At 51.6% G+C, this 19,229-nt stretch overlaps 1 protein-coding gene across 1 annotated transcript in view; it reads right to left on the bottom strand.

Annotated features, from left to right (window-relative positions):
* Positions 1-1,635: 1,635 nt before the first annotated feature.
* ZNF512B (zinc finger protein 512B) overlaps positions 1,636-19,229 on the bottom strand; it is a 113,848-nt gene continuing 96,254 nt past the window's right edge. Inside the window, exon 17 of the mRNA XM_075350469.1 lies at positions 1,636-2,126. Within this exon, the coding sequence (XP_075206584.1) occupies positions 1,848-2,126 (279 nt within the window). The 3' untranslated portion in view covers positions 1,636-1,847. The remainder of the gene's footprint in view (positions 2,127-19,229) is intronic.

Here is a 19,229-nt window from a genome sequence, read left to right as displayed (position 1 = left end):
CGCTGGTAAGTTGCTTAGTGTGACTGGACCTTTAGGCTACGTTCCCTCATTGCATCTTCCGTAGTGTTATTTGCAGCAGTATGATTGCAGGAAGATAATGGCTGTCAGGTCTGAGCATTCCTACATGAACAGTGTCCTAGAAAGTGGATTAGTCATCGTGGGCCAGTTGAATGGCCACCAAGGTCTCCCGATATGATCCCCTTAAACTTTTATCTTTGGGGTTATCTGAAGGCAATTGTCTATGCTGTGAAGATAGAAGATGTGCAGCATCTGAGACCACAGATACTGGAAGCCTGTGCTAGCATTTCTTCTATGGTGTTACTATCAGTGTGTCAAGAGTGGGAGAAGAGGGTTGCATTGACAATCCAACACAATGGGCAGCACTTTGAACACATTTTACAAGTGGTCATAAAATTGTAAATAACTAATGAACGAATAAAGTTATGTTAAAGCCAAGCACACCATTGTTTTTCTTGTGAAATTCTCAATAAGTTTGATGTGTTACATGACCCACTTCCCATTGGAAAAATTAAAGTTGGATAAAAAATGGCCGACTTCAAAATGGCCAACATGGTCACTACCCATCTTGAAACGTTTCCCCCCTCCCATTTACTAATAAGCCACAAACAGGAAGCTGATATCACCAACCATTCCCATTTTATTTAGGTGCATCCATATAAATGGCCCACCCTGTAGTATTACTCTCCTAATTAGCTATGTCTCTTACCTCATGTACAGGGCATTGCAGCTTAGGCATCCATGATTCTGACTCATACAATGACAGTTAGTTGCTCAAGGTCATAACCATAGATACCTAAGCCGCAATGCCTTGCACATGAGGTAAGCAACATAGCGAATCAGAACTATACTGCATTTGTAATCGGAGATATTTGCTAATATTTTTATTATATATTGGGATCGGATCTTTGTGGTTGGCATACCCCTTTAATGCTGAAAGTGCACACACGTCAATCACATCTTGATCTTGTTTGTTTCCAATCACTTGTGTACAAAGGCTAAAAAATGAAAATACTGTTCCTGTCCGTATCCTCTGGACCCAACAGTATTAGAAAGCTGCAGGGCTTTTCATTATACAGTGCTTACAGAGGATGTATCACTGGTTCTGGTATTTTTCCAGAAACAGCGCCACTGTTGTCCATGGCTGTGACTGGTATTGCTTTTAAGCCCTATATACTTGAATGTAATGCTGCAATACCAAACACGAGAGGTGCTAGTCTCCCCTCTAAGTTTTAATTAGGTAAATTTAAAGGGACATTTATCAGCTATTCATAGTTGGCCACATGCATAAGCAAAGTGAATTGCCTTACTGTGCTCGTGCTGTAAATAGGGGGCTGGGGGAACCTTCGTTCTAGTGATTGTAAGGGTCCCATTGATTATATATTTATTCCCTCTGTATCCAGTTTAGGACAAATTTCTCACCATCGAGCCTCCAGCCTGCTTTGCACTGTGTATAGCTTGCATTAAGTATCCAAGGTCCTGTATGGTCGCTTTTCCTTAGTGCAAACTTTGCACCCAAATGCAATGTTACCAACGTCTCCCTTGGCCCACAGTTGTCCTTTCCATTAGCTTCTTTTCTAGAAGTGATATAGCTTTAATTTTAGACAGCGGAGATCCTTTCCATATAGATTTACAGTATATAATAATATTCAATAATAACGTCACTATTTTCTATCCTGACTTCAAGTAGTAGCTAGACGCTGATACACTGAGTATACTTGGTCCTGTGTTACGCTGTAGCAGTGAGCACACATAGGAATGTGGAAATTGATTGGTGCGACTACTGTTGGCTACTGAAGTGGGATCCAAACTGCGGCACTGCCTGGTTGTCATTTCCCTCTCCTGGATGGACCACCCTTCTGCACTTTCCCCTTAGTTCCAATACAAACCCTGGAATTATTTGATGCTTTTTCTGTTTGGGTTTTTAGTGCAACTGGAGTCTCATTTGTGAGATGTCGATCTGAGGCTGGAGGAAGACATGGGGCTTTCTCCTCGAGCTTCATTTTTTTATTCTTGTCTATTGCTTTTATCTCCGAGATGTCAGGGGACGGTTCTGGACTCCTATTCCTTTTAGAAGCCGATGAAACAGCGGACACCCGGAACCAGTTCTGGGAATGCACAACCGGTAGTAAAACTGGGGTTATTATATTACAATGTATTGTCACCATGCTAAAAATACATTTATCCAAACAGCCCTCCCCCTACCTCCACAACATAGGGGTGTCCAGTCCTCGGAGGAGAGGTGGACATAGAGGTGAAAGTCACCCTCCGTTACAGTCTACGGAAAATAAGGAAACCCCAATTAGCATGTTCAAGGCTGACCACGGCATCTAAGGGGTTGGCAGCGAGCTAATAATCTAACAACTGTAATACACTGCAACATAGAATTCATAGAAAAATTGTCGTAAAAAAATTCTCAAGTGCTAAAAAAAAGAGAATTTTATTACTTACCGTAAATTCTTTTTCTTATAGTTCCGTATTGGGAGACCCAGACCATGGGTGTTTAGCTTCTGCCTCCGGAGGACACACAAAGTACTACACTTAAAAGTGTAGCTCCTCCCTCTGAGCTTATACACCCCCTGGTAGCCAGTCCTAGCCAGTTTAGTGCAAAAGCTGAACGAGAATAGCCACCCACAAGTAGAACCGAGTAAGAACCGGAACAACCGGAGACTCTGTCCACGACAACAGCCGGTGATAACACACGGAACAAGAAAATTGCCAACAGGCATCAGGGAGGGAGCTGGGTCTCCCAATACAGAACTATAAGAAAAAGAATTTACGGTAAGTAACAAAATTCTCTTTTTCTTCATCGTTCCTTTGGGAGACCCAGACCATGGGACGTTCCAAAGCTGTCCCTGGGTGGGAATAAACAGAAAAAACTAAGAAGTAGGCGGAGCCTAACTTCACAAGTGGGCGACAGCCGCCTGAAGGATGCGTCTGCCCAAGCTTGCATCTGCCGAAGCATGAGCATGCACTTGGTAGTGCTTCGAAAAGGTATGCAGGCTAGTCCAAGTGGCAGCCTGACAGACTTGTTGAGCCGTAGCCTGGTGCCTAAAAGCCCAAGAGGCACCGACAGCTCTGGTCGAGTGTGCTTTGATCCCCGGCGGGGGAGGCACCTGAGTACTCTGGTAGGCGTCCGAAATGGTCGATCTAATCCAACGGGCCAAGGTCGGCTTAGAAGCAGAGAGACCCTTGCGCCGCCCTGTGGTTAGCACAAAAAGAGAGGTGCACCGCCTAATAGAAGCGGTGTGAGACACATAGATCCGGAGCGCCCGCACCAGATCCAGAGTATGCAGCGCTTTTTCAAAGCGATGAACAGGAGCCGGACAAAAGGAAGGTAGGGTAATGTCCTGGTTAAGGTGGAAAGGGGAGACCACCTTAGGAAGAAAGTCCGGGGTTGGACGGAGAACTACCTTGTCTTGGTGGAAAACCAAAAAAGGTGACTCCGAGGAGAGCGCAGCCAAATCAGAGACTCTCCTGAGAGAAGTTATGGCAACTAGAAAGGCCACCTTTTGAGAAAGACGATACAAAGAAACCTCCCTAAGAGGCTCAAAGGGGGGTTTCTGCAATACCGTGAGGACCAAGTTAAGGTCCCAGGGATCCAAGGGCCGCCGATAAGGCGAAATGATGTGAGACGCACCTTGCATGAAGGTGCGGATCTGAGCCAGCCGGGCGAGACGCCGCTGGAACAGCACTGATAGAGCTGAGACTTGTCCCTTGAGAGAGTTGAGGGACAGTCCTAGCTGCAGACCGGACTGTAAAAAAGACAGAAGGGTCGTCAACGAAAATGGCCAAGGAGAATGGCCGGAAGAGCGACACCAGGACAGGAAAATTTTCCAAGTCCTGTGATAGATCTTGACGGAGGAAGACTTACGGGCCCAAGTCATAGTGGAGATGACTTCAGGAGGAATACCAGAAGCCGTCAAAATCCAGGACTCAAGAGCCACGGCGTCAATTTGAGTGCCGCAGAATTCGGGCGGAAAAACGGACCTTGCGAGAGCAGGTCTGGATGGTCCGGAAGATGCCACGGCATCTCCACGGACAGTTGGAGCAGGTCCGGATACCAAGCTCGCCTGGGCCAGTCCGGTGCAATGAGGATGACTCGACGGCCCTCCATTCTGATCTTGCGCAGGACTCTGGGCAAGAGAGCTAGAGGGGGAAACACGTAGGACAGACGAAACTGGGACCAGTCTTGAACCAGAGCGTCCGCGGCGAAGGCCTGAGGATCGTGGGAGCGAGCCACGTAAACCGGAACCTTGTTGTTGTGACGGGATGCCATTAGGTCCACGTCCGGAGTGCCCCACTTGCGGCAGATTGACTGAAACACAGCCGGGTGCAGAGACCACTCGCCACTGTCCACGGATTGACGGCTGAGATAATCTGCCTCCCAGTTTTCTACGCCAGGGATGTGGACTGCGGATATGGTGGACTTGGAGTCCTCCGCCCATTGAAGAATGCGTTGGACCTCCAACATTGCCAGGCGGCTGCGTGTCCCGCCTTGGTGATTGATGTAGGCAACCGCTGTCGCGTTGTCTGACTGGACTCGAATGTGCCTGCCCGCCAACAGGTGGTGAAAGGCTAGGAGAGCTAGAAGCACGGCTCTGGTTTCCAGCACATTGATTGAAAGGGCTGACTCGGACGGAGTCCAAGTGCCCTGAGCTCTGTGGTGGAGATGTACCGCTCCCCAGCCGGATAGGCTGGCTCCGTGGTGAGAATCACCCAGGACAGAGCCAGGAAGGAGCGTCCTTGGGACAGGGAGAGGGGTCGAAGCCACCACTGAAGAGAGGTCCTGGTCCGTGGCGACAGAGCCACTAACCTCTGTAAGGAGGAAGGCCGCTTGTCCCAACAGCGGAGAATGTCCAGCTGCAGAGGACGCAGATGGAACTGGGCAAAGGGAACCGCCTCCATGGAAGCCACCATTTGACCCAGCACCTGCATCAGGCGCCTGAGGGAATAACGTCGGGGCCTCAGGAGAGAGCGTACCGCTAGCCGGAGAGACTGCTGTTTGATTAAGGGCAACTTCACAAGTGCCGGCAAAGTCTCGAACTGCATCCCTAGGTACGGGAGACTCTGAGTCGGCGTCAGAGTGGATTTGGGAAGATTGACAAGCCACCCGAATTGGGCTAGGGTGGCGAGAGTGAGCGAAACACTCCGCTGACAGTCGGCGCTGGATGGACCCTTGACCAGAAGGTCGTCCAGATAAGGAAACACTGCTAACCCCTGGAGGTGCAGGACCGCAATCACTGCCGCCATGACCTTGGTGAATACCTGAGGGGCTGTGGCTAACCCGAAGGGGAGAGCCACGAATTGGAAATGATCCTCTCCTATCGCAAAACGTAACCAACGCTGATGTGACACTGCGATTGGCACATGTAGATAGGCATCTCTGATGTCGATGGACGCCAGGAACTCCCCTTGGGAAATAGAGGCAATGACTGATCGCAGAGACTCCATGCGAAAATGCCGCATCCGGACATGCTTGTTGAGAAGCTTGAGATCCAGGATGGGCCGGAAGGTACCGTCCTTTTTTGGAATTAGGAAGAGATTTGAGTAAAAACCTCTGAACCGTTCCTGAGCGGGAACTGGGACAATCACTCCGTTTGCCTGCAAGGACGCCACGGCCTGCGAAGAAGGCGGCGGCCTTGGAGCAGGGGGGAGTTTAGAGAAAAAATCTGTTTGGAGGGCTGGAAGAGAATTCTATCCTGTAGCCGTGAGATATGATGTCTCTCACCCACTGATCGGAGACCTGCTTTAACCAAGCGGCGCCAAAGTGGGAGAGCCTGCCACCGACTAAGGACGTGGCTGGAGCGGGCCGAGAGTCATGAGGAAGCTGCCTTAGTGGCAGAACCTCCTGCGGTCTTCTGCGGACGCGCTTTTGGGCGCCAGTTGGATTTCTGATCCTTGGCTGAGTTAGCGGACGAGGCGGAAGGCTTAGAGGATGACCAGTTGGAGGAACGAAAGGAACGAAACCTTGATTGATTCCTACCCTGGGCGGGTTTCCTGGTCTTAGTTTGTGGCATGGAAGTACTCTTCCTGCCAGTAGCTTCTTTAATGATTTCATCCAGCTGTTCACCAAACAGCCGTGAACCAGCAAAAGGGAGCCCAGCAAGAAACTTCTTGGACGAAGCATCTGCCTTCCACTCTGGAAGACACAAAATCCTGCAGATAACAAGAGAATTAGCTGAAGTCACCGCAGTGCGGTGAGCAGCCTCTAGCATGGCAGACATGGCATAAGATGAAAAGGCTGAAGCCTGAGCAGTTAAGGTAACCATCTCAGGCATGATTCCTTGGTGAGGGAATGCATCTCCTCTAGAGAAGCAGAGATGGCTTTGAGAGCCCACTCTGCTGCAAAAGTCGGGGAAAGCGCGGCCCCCGCAGCTTTGTACACAGATTTGGACAGAAGGTCAATCTGACGGTCAGTGGAATCCTTAAGTGAGGTGCTGTCAGCCACCGACACAACGGTCCGGGCTGATAGCCTAGACACCGGAGGGTCTACCTTTGGGGACTGAGACCACTCCTTGACCACCTCAGGTGGAAATGGAAACCGGTCATCAGAACCACGCTTTGGAAAGCGTTTGTCAGGGCAGGCCCTGGGTTTGGTCACAGCGGTCTGAAAACTAGAGTGGTTAAAGAACACACTCTTCACTCTCTTAGGCGAGGTAAACTGATGTTTTTCTGCCAAAGAGAGTTGCTCCTCTGATACTGGTGGATTGAGATCCAGCACAGAATTAATAGAAGCAATCAAATCACTAAGATCTGAGTCACTCTCAGAGAAATCGATGGGATACATAGGAGTCCTCTGTCAAGAGTATTAGAGGCACCCTGAGAGGGGGGCTGATGCATATTCATCAAAGTCCTGGACAAAATTCCCATGGACTCAGCAAATGACTGGGATATGGACCTAGAAAAGGACTCTACCCAGGCCGGGGGTTCAATCACAGGTGCAGCAGCAGCCTGAGAGACCACTGGGGGTGAGACTCCAGGCTGTGGCACCGCCAAGTTAGAGCAACCATCACAGTGTGGATAAATGCTCGGCTCAGGCAGCAGGAGCTTACATGCAGTGCATGCAGAATAAAGCTTTGGAGCCTTGCTCCTTGTGTGAGACATACTGCTGGAGTGGGGGTTTGCAGAGAATGAACCCCAGGGAGAATATACAGAGGTCCACAACCGGGGACCGGCTGTGGCTTACCAGACCACTGAGCGCGGTGTTGTGTGCCCTCCAGATCCCGAAGCCCGGTCCCCCAGAGCGCAGCACCTCAGCAGAGATGCAGAATGCAGGATGTCCCAGACCAGAGTGAACTCTGCCTGAGAAATGGAGGGGGCGGGACTAGGGGCGTTCCTATAAAAGAGCGGGAACTGGAGGGCTATAGAGACCTGCCGGGAAGGAGGGACGCCCCAGCAGTGGGGAGTGTCCCTCCCCTGTGTAGAACGGCCGCCGGGAGGAGCCAAACCTGTCCCTCTGCATGAGTGACATGTGAGGGCAGGAAAACGAAACTAGGCCTCCGGCGAAGCCGGGGCCTAAATTTAAGCGGCGAGGCCGACAAGAAGGCACCATCGGCGCGGTTCTCAGGCAAAAGCTGGAGAACCCGCCGGAAAAGTTAAAAACAATCACATACAGCATACTCTCCCCTTACAATAAAGAACCGGGACCCCCAACATAAACGTCTCAGGTACTTAGCTGCTGAGACGCAGGGCCATGTCCCTGGGGATGAGTAATCCGGTCCAGCAGAATCCTCAAGGGGCTGGGGATGGAGACCGGACTCCTGCCAGGCATGGAGACCGTGCTGGCTCCCACTTCAAGCCAGAGCCCAGAAGGGATGGTGAAGGAGCGCGGCATGTAAGGCTTCAGCCTTGTAAATCAACCTTAACAACACCGCCGACACAGTGGGGTGAGAAGGGACATGCCGGGAGTCCAGACATGGACCCGCTTTTCTTCAAACTCTTTCCAAAAGTCAAACAATCAGATGAGAATGCATGTGTGGATGTATGACCTCCTGAACACAAAGCGATAAACTGGCTAGGACTGGCTACCAGGGGGTGTATAAGCTCAGAGGGAGGAGCTACACTTTTAAGTGTAGTACTTTGTGTGTCCTCCGGAGGCAGAAGCTAAACACCCATGGTCTGGGTCTCCCAAAGGAACGGTGAAGAAATATTAAAAGGAATTGTCCACTACTAGGACATCCCCTTTTTTCCCACTGGTAAAATAATAAAGCCTATACTCACCTCCTGTACCACATAAAATAATAAAGCCTATACTCACCTCCCGTACGACATAAAATAATAAAGCCTATACTCACCTCCCGCACCACATAAAATAATAAAGCCTATACTCACCTCTCATAGCACATAAAATAATAAAGCCTATACTCACCTCCCGTACCAGCGTTCCAGTGGTGCTGTTGAGGAGAGCCATAAGATGAAATATTTAATTAACCTCTGGACATAGAGCACTGTGAGACGTGTGTTCAATGAAATAATTCTCTATACATAAGCCAGTCAGTCTTCAGAGGAACCCAAGATGGCCCCCGATGACATCATAGACCCGCCCATCAGAGGATCACCAAGATGGCCCCAGATGACATAGACCTGTCTTCGATGACGCCCACCAATCAGCTCATGGACTAACGCATTGTTCAACCCAATGACCAATGAACACATCCGGACATGCCCCGTTCCAAGGTTATATCAGTGCATGCTTCAGTTGAAATAAAGCAGAGTCTGGGCCGACTTTGGTCGAGGGAAGATGAATATCCGACTGTGTGATCTCATTTTTCAACCATGCACTCGATTCACACCAATTAGAATCAGGCAGTAGGCAACTTGTGGAACTTTGTAAGAGTTCACCCTAACAGTGCCAGGGCTCATGTGAGGTTGTGACATCACACGAGCCCCACATCCAATCAACGGCTTCTTTCTCCCATCTTCGGACCAAACAAACAATCAACAGGAAGTGATTGCAGCCGCTGTGCTGACTTTCTGTTGATCAACTCTTTTGGTCCGAAGGCGGAGAGAAGAAAGCCAATGATTGAAGGCAGGGCTTGTGTGACCACAACCCCACCCAAGCCGCAGCACCGCTGGAATGGCGCCGGTATGGAAGGTGAGTATAGGCTTTATTATTTTACCAGTGGAAAACATGTGGTATTAAAAGGGGATGTCCTAGTTGTGGACAACCACTTTATAGAATGGGGGAAAAAAAGGGAATTTTGTTTACTTACCGTAAATTCCTTTTCTTCTAGCTCCTATTGGGAGACCCAGACAATTGGGTGTATAGCTTCTGCCTCCGGAGGCCACACAAAGTATTACACTTTTAAAAAAGTGTAACCCCTCCCCTCTGCCTATACACCCTCCCGTGGACCACGGGCTCCTCAGTTTTGGTGCAAAAGCAGGACGGAGAAATCTTATAAATTGGTCTAGGGTAAATTCAATCCGAAGGATGTTCGGAGAACTGAACCATAAGAACAAATCAACATCAACAACATGTGTACACAAAAGAACAACCAGCCCGAAGGGCACAGGGGCGGGTGCTGGGTCTCCCAATAGGAGCTAGAAGAAAAGGAATTTACGGTAAGTAAACAAAATTCCCTTTTTCTTTGTCGCTCCATTGGGAGACCCAGACAATTGGGACGTCCAAGAGCAGTCCCTGGGTGGGTAAGACAATACCTCAATAAAAAGAGCCGAAAACGGCCCCCTCTTACAGGTGGGCAACCGCCGCCTGGAGGACTCGCCTACCTAGACTGGCGTCTGCCGAAGCATAGGTATGGACTTGATAGTGCTTCGTGAAAGTGTGCAGACTAGACCACGTAGCTGCCTGACACACCTGCTGAGCCGTCGCCCGGTGCCGCAATGCCCAGGACGCACCTACGGCTCTGGTAGAATGGGCTTTCAACCCTGAAGGAAGTGGAAGCCCAGAAGTACGGTAGGCCTCGAGAATCGGTTCCTTGATCCACCGAGCCAAGGTTGACTTGGAGGCCTGAGAGCCCTTACGCTGGCCAGCGACAAGGACAAAGAGCGCGTCTGAATGGCGCAGGGGCGCCGTGTGAGACACGTAGAACCGGAGTGCTCTCACTAGATCCAAAGAGTGCAAATCCTTTTCACACTGGTGAATTGGATTAGGGCAAAAGGAAGGCAAGGAGATATCCTGATTTAGATGAAAAGGGGATACCACCTTAGGGAGAAATTCCGGGACAGGACGCAGAACCACCTTATCCTGGTGGAAAACAAGGAAGGGGGCTTTGCATGACAGCGCTGCAAGCTCAGACACTCTCCGAAGTGATGTGACTGCCACCAGGAAGGCCACCTTCTGAGAAAGACGGGAGAGAGAGACATCCCGCAGTGGCTCAAAAGGCGCCTTTTGAAGAGCCGTCAGAACCCTGTTAAGATCCCAAGGTTCCAACGGACGTTTGTAAGGTGGGACCATGTGGCAAACCCCCTGCAGGAACGTGCGGACCTGCGGAAGCCTGGCTAGACGCTTTTGAAAAAACACGGAGAGCGCCGACACTTGGCCCTTGAGAGAGCCGAGGGACAAACCCTCGTCCATTCCAGATTGTAGGAATGAAAGAAATGTGGGTAAAGCAAACGGCCATGGAGGAAAACCGTTATCAGAGCACCAGGATAAGAAGATTTGCCAAGACCTGTAATAGATCTTGGCGGACGTTGGCTTCCTGGCTTGTCTCATGGTGGCAATGACATCCTGAGATAACCCTGAAGACGCTAGGAGCCAGGACTCAATGGCCACACAGTCAGGTTGAGGGCCACAGAATTCAGATGGAAAAACGGCCCTTGTGACAGCAAGTCTGGGCGGTCTGGAAGTGCCCACGGTTGACCCACCGTGAGATGCCACAGATTCGGATACCACGACCGCCTCGGCCAGTCTGGAGCGACGAGAATGGCGCGACGGCAGTCGGACCGGATCTTGCGTAGTACCCTGGGCAGCATCGCCAGAGGGGGAAACACATATGGCAGTCGAAACTGCGACCAATCCTGGACCAGAGCGTCCGCTGCCAGAGCTCTGTGATCCTGAGACCGTGCCATGAAGGCCGGGACCTTGTTGTTGTGTGACGCCATGAGATCGACGTCCGGCGTTCCCCAGCGGCGACAGATCTCTCGAAACACGTCTGGGTGAAGAGACCATTCCCCCGTGTCCATGCCCTGACGACTGAGAAAATCTGCTTCCCAGTTTTCCACGCCCGGGATGTGAACTGCGGAGATGGTAGAGCCTGTGACTTCCACCCACTGCAGAATCCGCCCGACTTCCTGGAAGGCTTGACGACTGCGAGTGCCGCCTTGGTGGTTGATGTAGGCAACGGCAGTGGCGTTGTCCGACTGGATTCGGATCTGCCTGCCCTCCAGCCACCGATGGAAAGCCAATAGGGCTAGATATACTGCCCTTATCTCCAGAATATTGATCTGAAGGGACGATTCTATTGGAGTCCAGGTTCCTTGAGCCCTGTGGTGGAGAAAAACCGCTCCCCAACCTGACAGGCTCGCGTCCGTGGTGACCACGGCCCAGGTTGGGGGGAGGAAGGACTTTCCCCGAGACAGAGATGTGGGTAGGAGCCACCACTGAAGTGATGTTTTGGTTGCAAGTGAAAGAGAGATGTTCTTGTCGAGGGAAGCCGTAACTCTTGTCCCATTTGCGAAGAATGTCCCATTGGAGTGGCCGTAGATGGAATTGCGCGAACGGCACTGCCTCCATAGCTGCAACCATCTTCCCCAGGAAGTGCATGAGGCGCGTTAAGGGATGTGACTGACTCCGAAGAAGTGACTGCACCCCTGCCTGCAGAGAAAGCTGTTTGTCCCGCGGTAGCTTGACTAACGCTGGCTGGGTATGAAACTCCATCCCGAGGTAAGTCAGTGATTGGGTCGGCGTCAACTTGGATTTCGGGAAATTGATGATCCACCCAAACTGCTGGAGAGTCGCCAGAGTGACGGTAAGACTTTGTTGACACGCCACCCGAGAAGGGGCCCTGACACGGAGATCGTCCAAGTAGGGGATCACCGAGTGGCCCTGAGAGTGCAGGACCGCCACGACGGATGCCATGACTTTGGTGAAAACCCGTGGGGCTGTCGCCAGGCCGAAGGGCAATGCGACGAACTGGAGGTGTTCGTCCCCGATGGCGAACCGCAGGAAACGTTGATGTTCGGGTGCGATCGGCACATGGAGATAAGCATCCTTGATGTCGATCGATGCTAGGAAGTCTCCTTGTGACATCGAGGCGATGACCGAGCGGAGAGATTCCATCCGAAACCGTCTGGCTCTCACATGTCTGTTGAGCAGCTTGAGGTCCAGAACGGGACGGAATGACCCGTCCTTTTTTGGCACCACGAACAAGTTGGAGTAAAATCCGCGACCACGTTCCTGAAGGGGAACGGGAATCACAACTGCTTCTATCTTTAGAGCGTCCACTGCCTGAAAAAGTGCGTCGGCCTGTGCGGGGGGTGGGGAGGTTCTGAAAAAACAAGCCGTAGGTCGAGAGCTGAACTCTATCCTGTAACCATGAGACAGAATGTCTCTCACCCATCGGTCTTGAACGTGTGGCCACCAGGCGTCGCCAAAGCGGGAGAGCCTGCCACCGACCGAGGATGTGGCTAGATGAGGCCGAGAGTCATGAGGAGGCCGTCTTGGAGGCAGTGCCTCCTGCGGCCTTTTGGGGGCGTGACTTGGACCGCCACGCATAGGAGTTCCTCTGGCCTTTCTCCGGCCGGTTGGACGAAGAGGATTGGGGCTTGGCGGAGGGCCGAAAGGACCGAAAACTCGATTGGATTTTTCTCTGCTGAGGTCTCTTAGGTTTGGACTGGGGTAAGGAGGAGTCCTTTCCCGAGGATTCCTTAATAATCTCATCCAACCGTTCGCCAAACAAACGTTCGCCAGACAAAGGCAAACCAGTTAAGAACCTTTTGGAAGCAGAGTCTGCTTTCCATTCGCGCAGCCACATGGCCCTGCGGACTGCCACGGAGTTAGCGGATGCTACAGCCGTACGGCTAGCGGAGTCCAGGACGGCGTTCATGGCGTAGGACGAAAATGCTGATGCCTGAGAGGTCAAGGAAGACACATGCGGAGCAGAATTCCGCGTGACAGCATTAATCTCAGTCAGACATGCAGAGATTGCTTGGAGAGCCCACACAGCCGCAAAGGCCGGGGCAAAAGACGCGCCTGTGGCCTCATAAATAGACTTCACCAAGAGCTCTATCTGTCTGTCAGTGGCATCCTTCAGGGATGAGCCATCGGCAACAGACACAACGGACCTAGCAGCCAATCTAGAGACTGGAGGATCCACCTTGGGAGAGTGTGCCCAGCCCTTAACGACTTCAGGTGGAAAGGGATAACGCGTGTGTCCGGGACCGCTCTGGGCTTCTGGACAGCGTCCCTGAAGTTAGAGTGATCAAAAAACGTAAGAGGTACAGGCCGCGAAAAAAATCTGTGCCTTAGTAGCTTTGCTCCTTATGGACGACATGCTGTTGTCTCTTAGGAGAGTGACCACTGAGGGTATATGGGAAAAGGGTATACCGCCTTTCCGAACAGATATATATATCTATTATATATATATATATATATATATATATATATATATATCCCGGCACCTTAGGGGAACCAGCACCGGGTGACCGGTGTGGCTTACCAACCGCTCACGAGCGGAGTGTGTCCTCCAGATTCCCTGTCGTGGATCCCCCGGAGCTGCAGAGCCTTGCTGCTGAATTGCATCCACCGGCAGAATGCTAAAAATGGCTGCCGGAGCTCTCAGGGGGGGGAGTGGAGCCGAGGGCGGCGCTAGCAGAGAGCGGGAATCTGGAGTCCCCAAGTGGTCAATGAGGGGGGAGGGAGACATGCAGGATGCTCCAGCCCTCAAGGCCGACGTCATGTCGGTAATCCCGCCCTTACCCCTGACAGGCAGGCTCGGGGGCGGGATTTTTCGGACTAGGCCGCGGCGAAGCCGGGGGCTAAATTTAAGGCCGCGCCCGACAAGCAGGCACGGTCGGCGCGGAAGTCCGCCGAAAAGACAACGGACGGAACCACTGCGGCTTCCGGGGAGAAGGTGCGACCCCTGTACAGTCCCCACATGAGGATACAGAGTACCTTCAAGTTGCAGGGCCTGGTCCCTGGGGATGAAGAAGCTCCGGTCCGGCAGGTTCCACCAGGGGCTGCGGATGGAGCACGGTCCCAGCACATGGATGACCGCATAGGATCCCACTTCTCCCAGAGCCGCATAAGGGATGGTGAAGGAGACGGCATGTGGCTCCAGCCTCCGTACCCGCAATGGGTACCTCAACCTTAACAACACCGCCGACATAGTGGGGTGAGAAGGGAACATGCCGGGGACCCCATCGGGGACCTCTTTTCTTCCATCCGACATAACTATGTATGAGAATGCATGAGTGGATGTGTGCCTCCTTCCACACAAAGCATAAAACTGAGGAGCCCGTGGTCCACGGGAGGGTGCATAGGCAGAGGGGAGGGGTTACACTTTTTTAAAAGTGTAATACTTTGTGTGGCCTCCGGAGGCAGAAGCTATACACCCAATTGTCTGGGTCTCCTAATGGAGCGACAAAGAAAAAAGTTTCTTATTTACTATGTAAAAAAAATACCCCATGGTCTTCTGTGCCTCCCAGTGAGGCAACCGACAAAATATGACGATTAGAAAAAGAGTAGTATTGTTATTTTTGTAAAGATATCACGTTATTAAATCAGCAAGATAAAATCTGTATATAAAAAATACAATGTCTCCCAAAAACATGGTATTTAAAAAAATATTATGTACCCCCAAAAAAGAGAATTTTGTTACTTACCGTAAATTCTTTTTCTTATAGTTCCGTATTGGGAGACCCATACCATGGGTGTTTAGCTTCTGCCTCCGGAGGACACACAAAGTACTACACTTAAAAGTGTAGCTCCTCCCTCTGAGCTTATACACCCCCTGGTAGCCAGTCCTAGCCAGTTTAGTGCAAAAGCTGAAGGAGAATAGCCACCCACAAGTAGAACCGAGGAAGAACCGGAAAAACCGGAGACTCTGTCCACGACAACAGCCGGTGATAACACACGGAACAAGAAAATTGCCAACAGGCAACAGGGAGGGAGCTGGGTCTCATAATACGGAACTATAAGAAAAAGAATTTACGGTAAGTAACAAAATTCTCTTTTCCTTTATCGTTCCTTTGGGAGACCCATACCATGGGACGTTCCAAAGCTGTCCCTGGGTGGGAATAAGCAGAAAAACTAAGAAGTAGGCGGAGCCTAACTTCACAAGTGGGCGACAGCCGCCTGAAGGATGCGTCTGCCCAAGCTCGCATCTGCCGAAGCATGAGCATGCACTTGGTAGTGCTTCGAAAAGGTATGCAGGCTAGTCCAAGTGGCAGCCTGACAGACTTGTTAAGCCGTAGCCTGGTGCCTAAAAGCCCAAGAGGCACCGACAGCTCTGGTCGAGTGTGCTTTGATCCCCGGCGGGGGAGGCACCTGAGTACTCTGGTAGGCGTCCGAAATGGTCGATCTAATCCAACGGGCCAAGGTCGGCTTAGAAGCAGAGAGACCCTTGCGCCGCCCTGTGGTTAGCACAAAAAAGAGAATTTTGTTACTTACCGTAAATTCTTTTTCTTATAGTTCCGTATTGGGAGACCCAGACCATGGGTGTTTAGCTTCTGCCTCCGGAGGACACACAAAGTACTACACTTAAAAGTGTAGCTCCTCCGTCTGAGCTTATACACCCCCTGGTAGCCAGTCCTAGCCAGTTTAGTGCAAAAGCTGATGGAGAATAGCCACCCACAAGTAGAACCGAGTAAGAACCGGAACAACCGGAGACTCTGTCCACGACAACAGCCGGTGATAACACACGGCACAAGAAAATTGCCAACAGGCAACAGGGAGGGAGCTGGGTCTCCAAATACGGAACTATAAGAAAAGAAGGGAATTTTGTTTACTTACCGTAAATTCCTTTTCTTCTAGCTCCTATTGGGAGACCCAGACAATTGGGTGTATAGCTTCTGCCTCTGGAGGCCACACTAAGTAATTACACTTTAAAAAGTGTAACCCCTCCCCTCTGCTATACACCCTCCCGTGCATCACGGGCCCCTCAGTTTTGGTGCCAAAGCAGGAAGGAGGAAACTTATAAATTGGTCTAAGGTAAATTCAATCCGAAGGATGTTCGGAGAACTGAACCATTAACCAAAGAACAATTGAACATGAACAACATGTGTACACAAAAAAAAAACAACAGCCCGAAGGGAACAGGGGCGGGTGCTGGGTCTCCCAATAGGAGCTAGAAGAAAAGGAATTTACGGTAAGTAAACAAAATTCCCTTCTTCTTTGTCGCTCCATTGGGAGACCCAGACAATTGGGATGTCCAAAAGCAATCCCTGGGTGGGTAACAGAATACCTCGATAAAAAGAGCCGGAAACCGGCCCCCTCTTACAGGTGGGCAATTGCCGCTTGAAGGACTTGCCTACCTAGGCTAGCCTCTGCCGAAGCATAGGCATGCACCTGATAGTGTTTAGTGAAGGTGTGCAGACTCGACCAGGTAGCCGCCTGACACACCTGCTGAGCCGTAGCCTGGTGCCGCAAAGCCCAGGACGCGCCTACGGCCCTGGTAGAATGGGCTTTAAGCCCTGAAGGAATCTGAAGCCCCGATGAACGGTAGGCTTCAAGAATCGGTTCCTTGATCCACCTAGCCAAGGTTGACTTGGAAGCCTGAGACCCCTTACGCTGGCGAGCGACAAGGACAAAGAGCGCATCCGAACGGAACAGGGGCGCCGTGCGAGAAATGTAGATTCTGAGTGCTCTCACGAGGTCTAACAAGTGCAAATCCTTTTCACATTGGTGAACTGGATGAGGGCAAAAAGAAGGCAAGGAGATATCCTGATTGAGATGAAAAGAGGATACCACCTTGGGGAGAAATTCCGGGACCGGACGCAGGACCACCTTATCCTGGTGAAAGACCAGGAAGGGGACTTTGCATGACAGCGCTGCTAGCTCAGACACTCTCCTAAGTGAAGTGACTGCCACTAGGAAGGCCACTTTCTGTGAAAGGCGAGATAGAGAGATCTCCCGCATCGGCTCGAAAGGTGGCTTCTGGAGAGCCGTCAGCACCTTGTTAAGATCCCAGGGTTCTAGCGGACGCTTGTAAGGTGGGACTATGTGGCAAACTCCCTGCATGAACGTGCGGACCTGCGATAGTCTGGCTAGACGCTTTTGAAAAAACACTGAAAGCGCCGACACTTGTCCCTTGAGAGAGGCAAGAGACAAACCCTTGTCCAATCCTGATTCAAGAAAGGAAAGAAAAGTGGGCAATGCAAACGGCCAGGGAGCAAAACCCCTATCCGAGCACCAGGCTAAGAAGATCTTCCAAGTCCTGTGGTAGATCTTGGCGGATGTTGATTTCCTGGCCTGTCTCATGGTGGCAATGACATCTTGAGATAAACCTGATGAGGCTAGGAGCCAAGACTCAATGGCCACACAGTCAGGTTGAGGGCCGCAGAATTCAGATGGAAAAATGGCCCTTGAGACAGCAAGTCTGGTCGGTCTGGGAGTGCCCACGGTTGCCCCACCGTGAGGTGCCACAGATCCGGGTACCACGACCTCCTCGGCCAGTCTGGAGCGACGAGGATGGCGCGCCTGCAGTCGGACCTGATCTTGCGTAACACTCTGGGCAGAAGTGCCAGAGGGGGAAATACATAGGGTAGTCGAAACTGCGACCAGTCCTGAACTAACGCATCTGCCGCCAGCGCCCTGTGATCCTGAGACCGTGCCATGAATGCCGGGACTTTGTTGTTGTGCCGAGACGCCATTAGATCGACGTCCGGCGTTCCCCAGCGGCAACAGATCTCTTGAAACACGTCCGGGTGAAGATCCCATTCCCCTGCGTCCATGCCCTGGCGACTGAGAAAGTCTGCTTCCCAGTTTTCTACGCCCGGGATGTGAACTGCGGAGATGGTGGAGGCTGTGGCTTCCGCCCACAGCAGAATCCGCCGAACTTCTTAAAGGCTTGACGACTGCGTGTGCCGCCCTGGTGGTTGATGTATGCAACCGCCGTGGCGTTGTCCGACTGTATTCGAATCTGCCTGCCCTCCAGCCACCGCTGGAACGCTTTTAGGGCTAGATACACTGCCCTTATCTCCAGAACGTTGATCTGCAGGGAGGACTCTGTCGGAGTCCAGGTTCCCTGAGCCCTGTGGTGGAGGAAGACCGCTCCCCACCCTGACAGGCTCGTGTCTGTCGTGACCACAGCCCAGGATGGGGGCAGGAAGGATTTTCCCTTCGACAAAGAAGTGGGAAGAAGCCACCACTGAAGGGAGGTTTTGGCTGCTCTTGACAGGGAAACGTTCCTGTCGAGGGACGTCGACCTCTTGTCCCATTTGCGGAGAATGTCCCACTGAAGTGGACGCAGATGAAACTGCGCAAAGGGAACTGCTTCCATTGCTGCCACCATCTTCCCTAGGAAGTGCATAAGGCGTCTCAAAGAGTGTGACTGACCCCGAAGAAGAGATTGGACCCCTGTCTGTAGTGAACGCTGTTTGTCCAGCGGAAGCTTCACTATCGCTGACAGGGTATGAAACTCCATCCCGAGGTAAGTCAGGGATTGGGTCGGTGTCAATTTTGACTTTGGGAAATTGATGATCCACCCGAACCTCTGGAGAGTCTCCAGGGCAATGGTCAGGCTGTGCTGGCAAGCCACCCAGGAGGGTGCCTTGACTAGGAGATCGTCTAAGTAAGGGATCACCGAGTGGCCCTGAGAGTGTAGGACCGCCACCACTGTTGCCATGATCTTGGTGAAGACCCGTGGGGCTGTCGCCAAGCCGAATGGCAGTGCCACGAACTGAAGGTGTTCGTCCCTAATGGCGAAACGCAAGAAACGTTGATGTTCGGGTGCGATCGGCACATGGAGATAAGCATCCTTGATGTCTATCGATGCTAGGAAGTCTCCTTGTGACATTGAGGCAATGACCGAGCGGAGAGATTCCATCCGGAACCTTCTGGTGCTGACATGCTTGTTGAGCAGTTTGAGGTCTAGAACGGGACGGAAAGATCCGTCCTTTTTTGGCACCACGAACAAGTTGGAGTAGAAGCCGTGACCATGTTCCTGAGGGGGAATGGGAATCACCACTCCTTCTGCCTTCAGCGCATTCACCGCCTGAAAGAGTGCAGCGGCTCGCTCTGGGGGCGGAGATGTTGTGAAGAATCGAGTTGGAGGACGAGAGCTGAACTCTATCCTGTAACCGTGAGACAG

This window comes from Anomaloglossus baeobatrachus, chromosome 5, assembly GCF_048569485.1.
Source record: "Anomaloglossus baeobatrachus isolate aAnoBae1 chromosome 5, aAnoBae1.hap1, whole genome shotgun sequence".
Lineage (NCBI taxonomy): Eukaryota > Metazoa > Chordata > Amphibia > Anura > Aromobatidae > Anomaloglossus > Anomaloglossus baeobatrachus.
The sequence above is the reverse complement of the archived record's forward strand: the minus strand, read 5'-3'. Positions and strand labels throughout refer to the sequence as shown.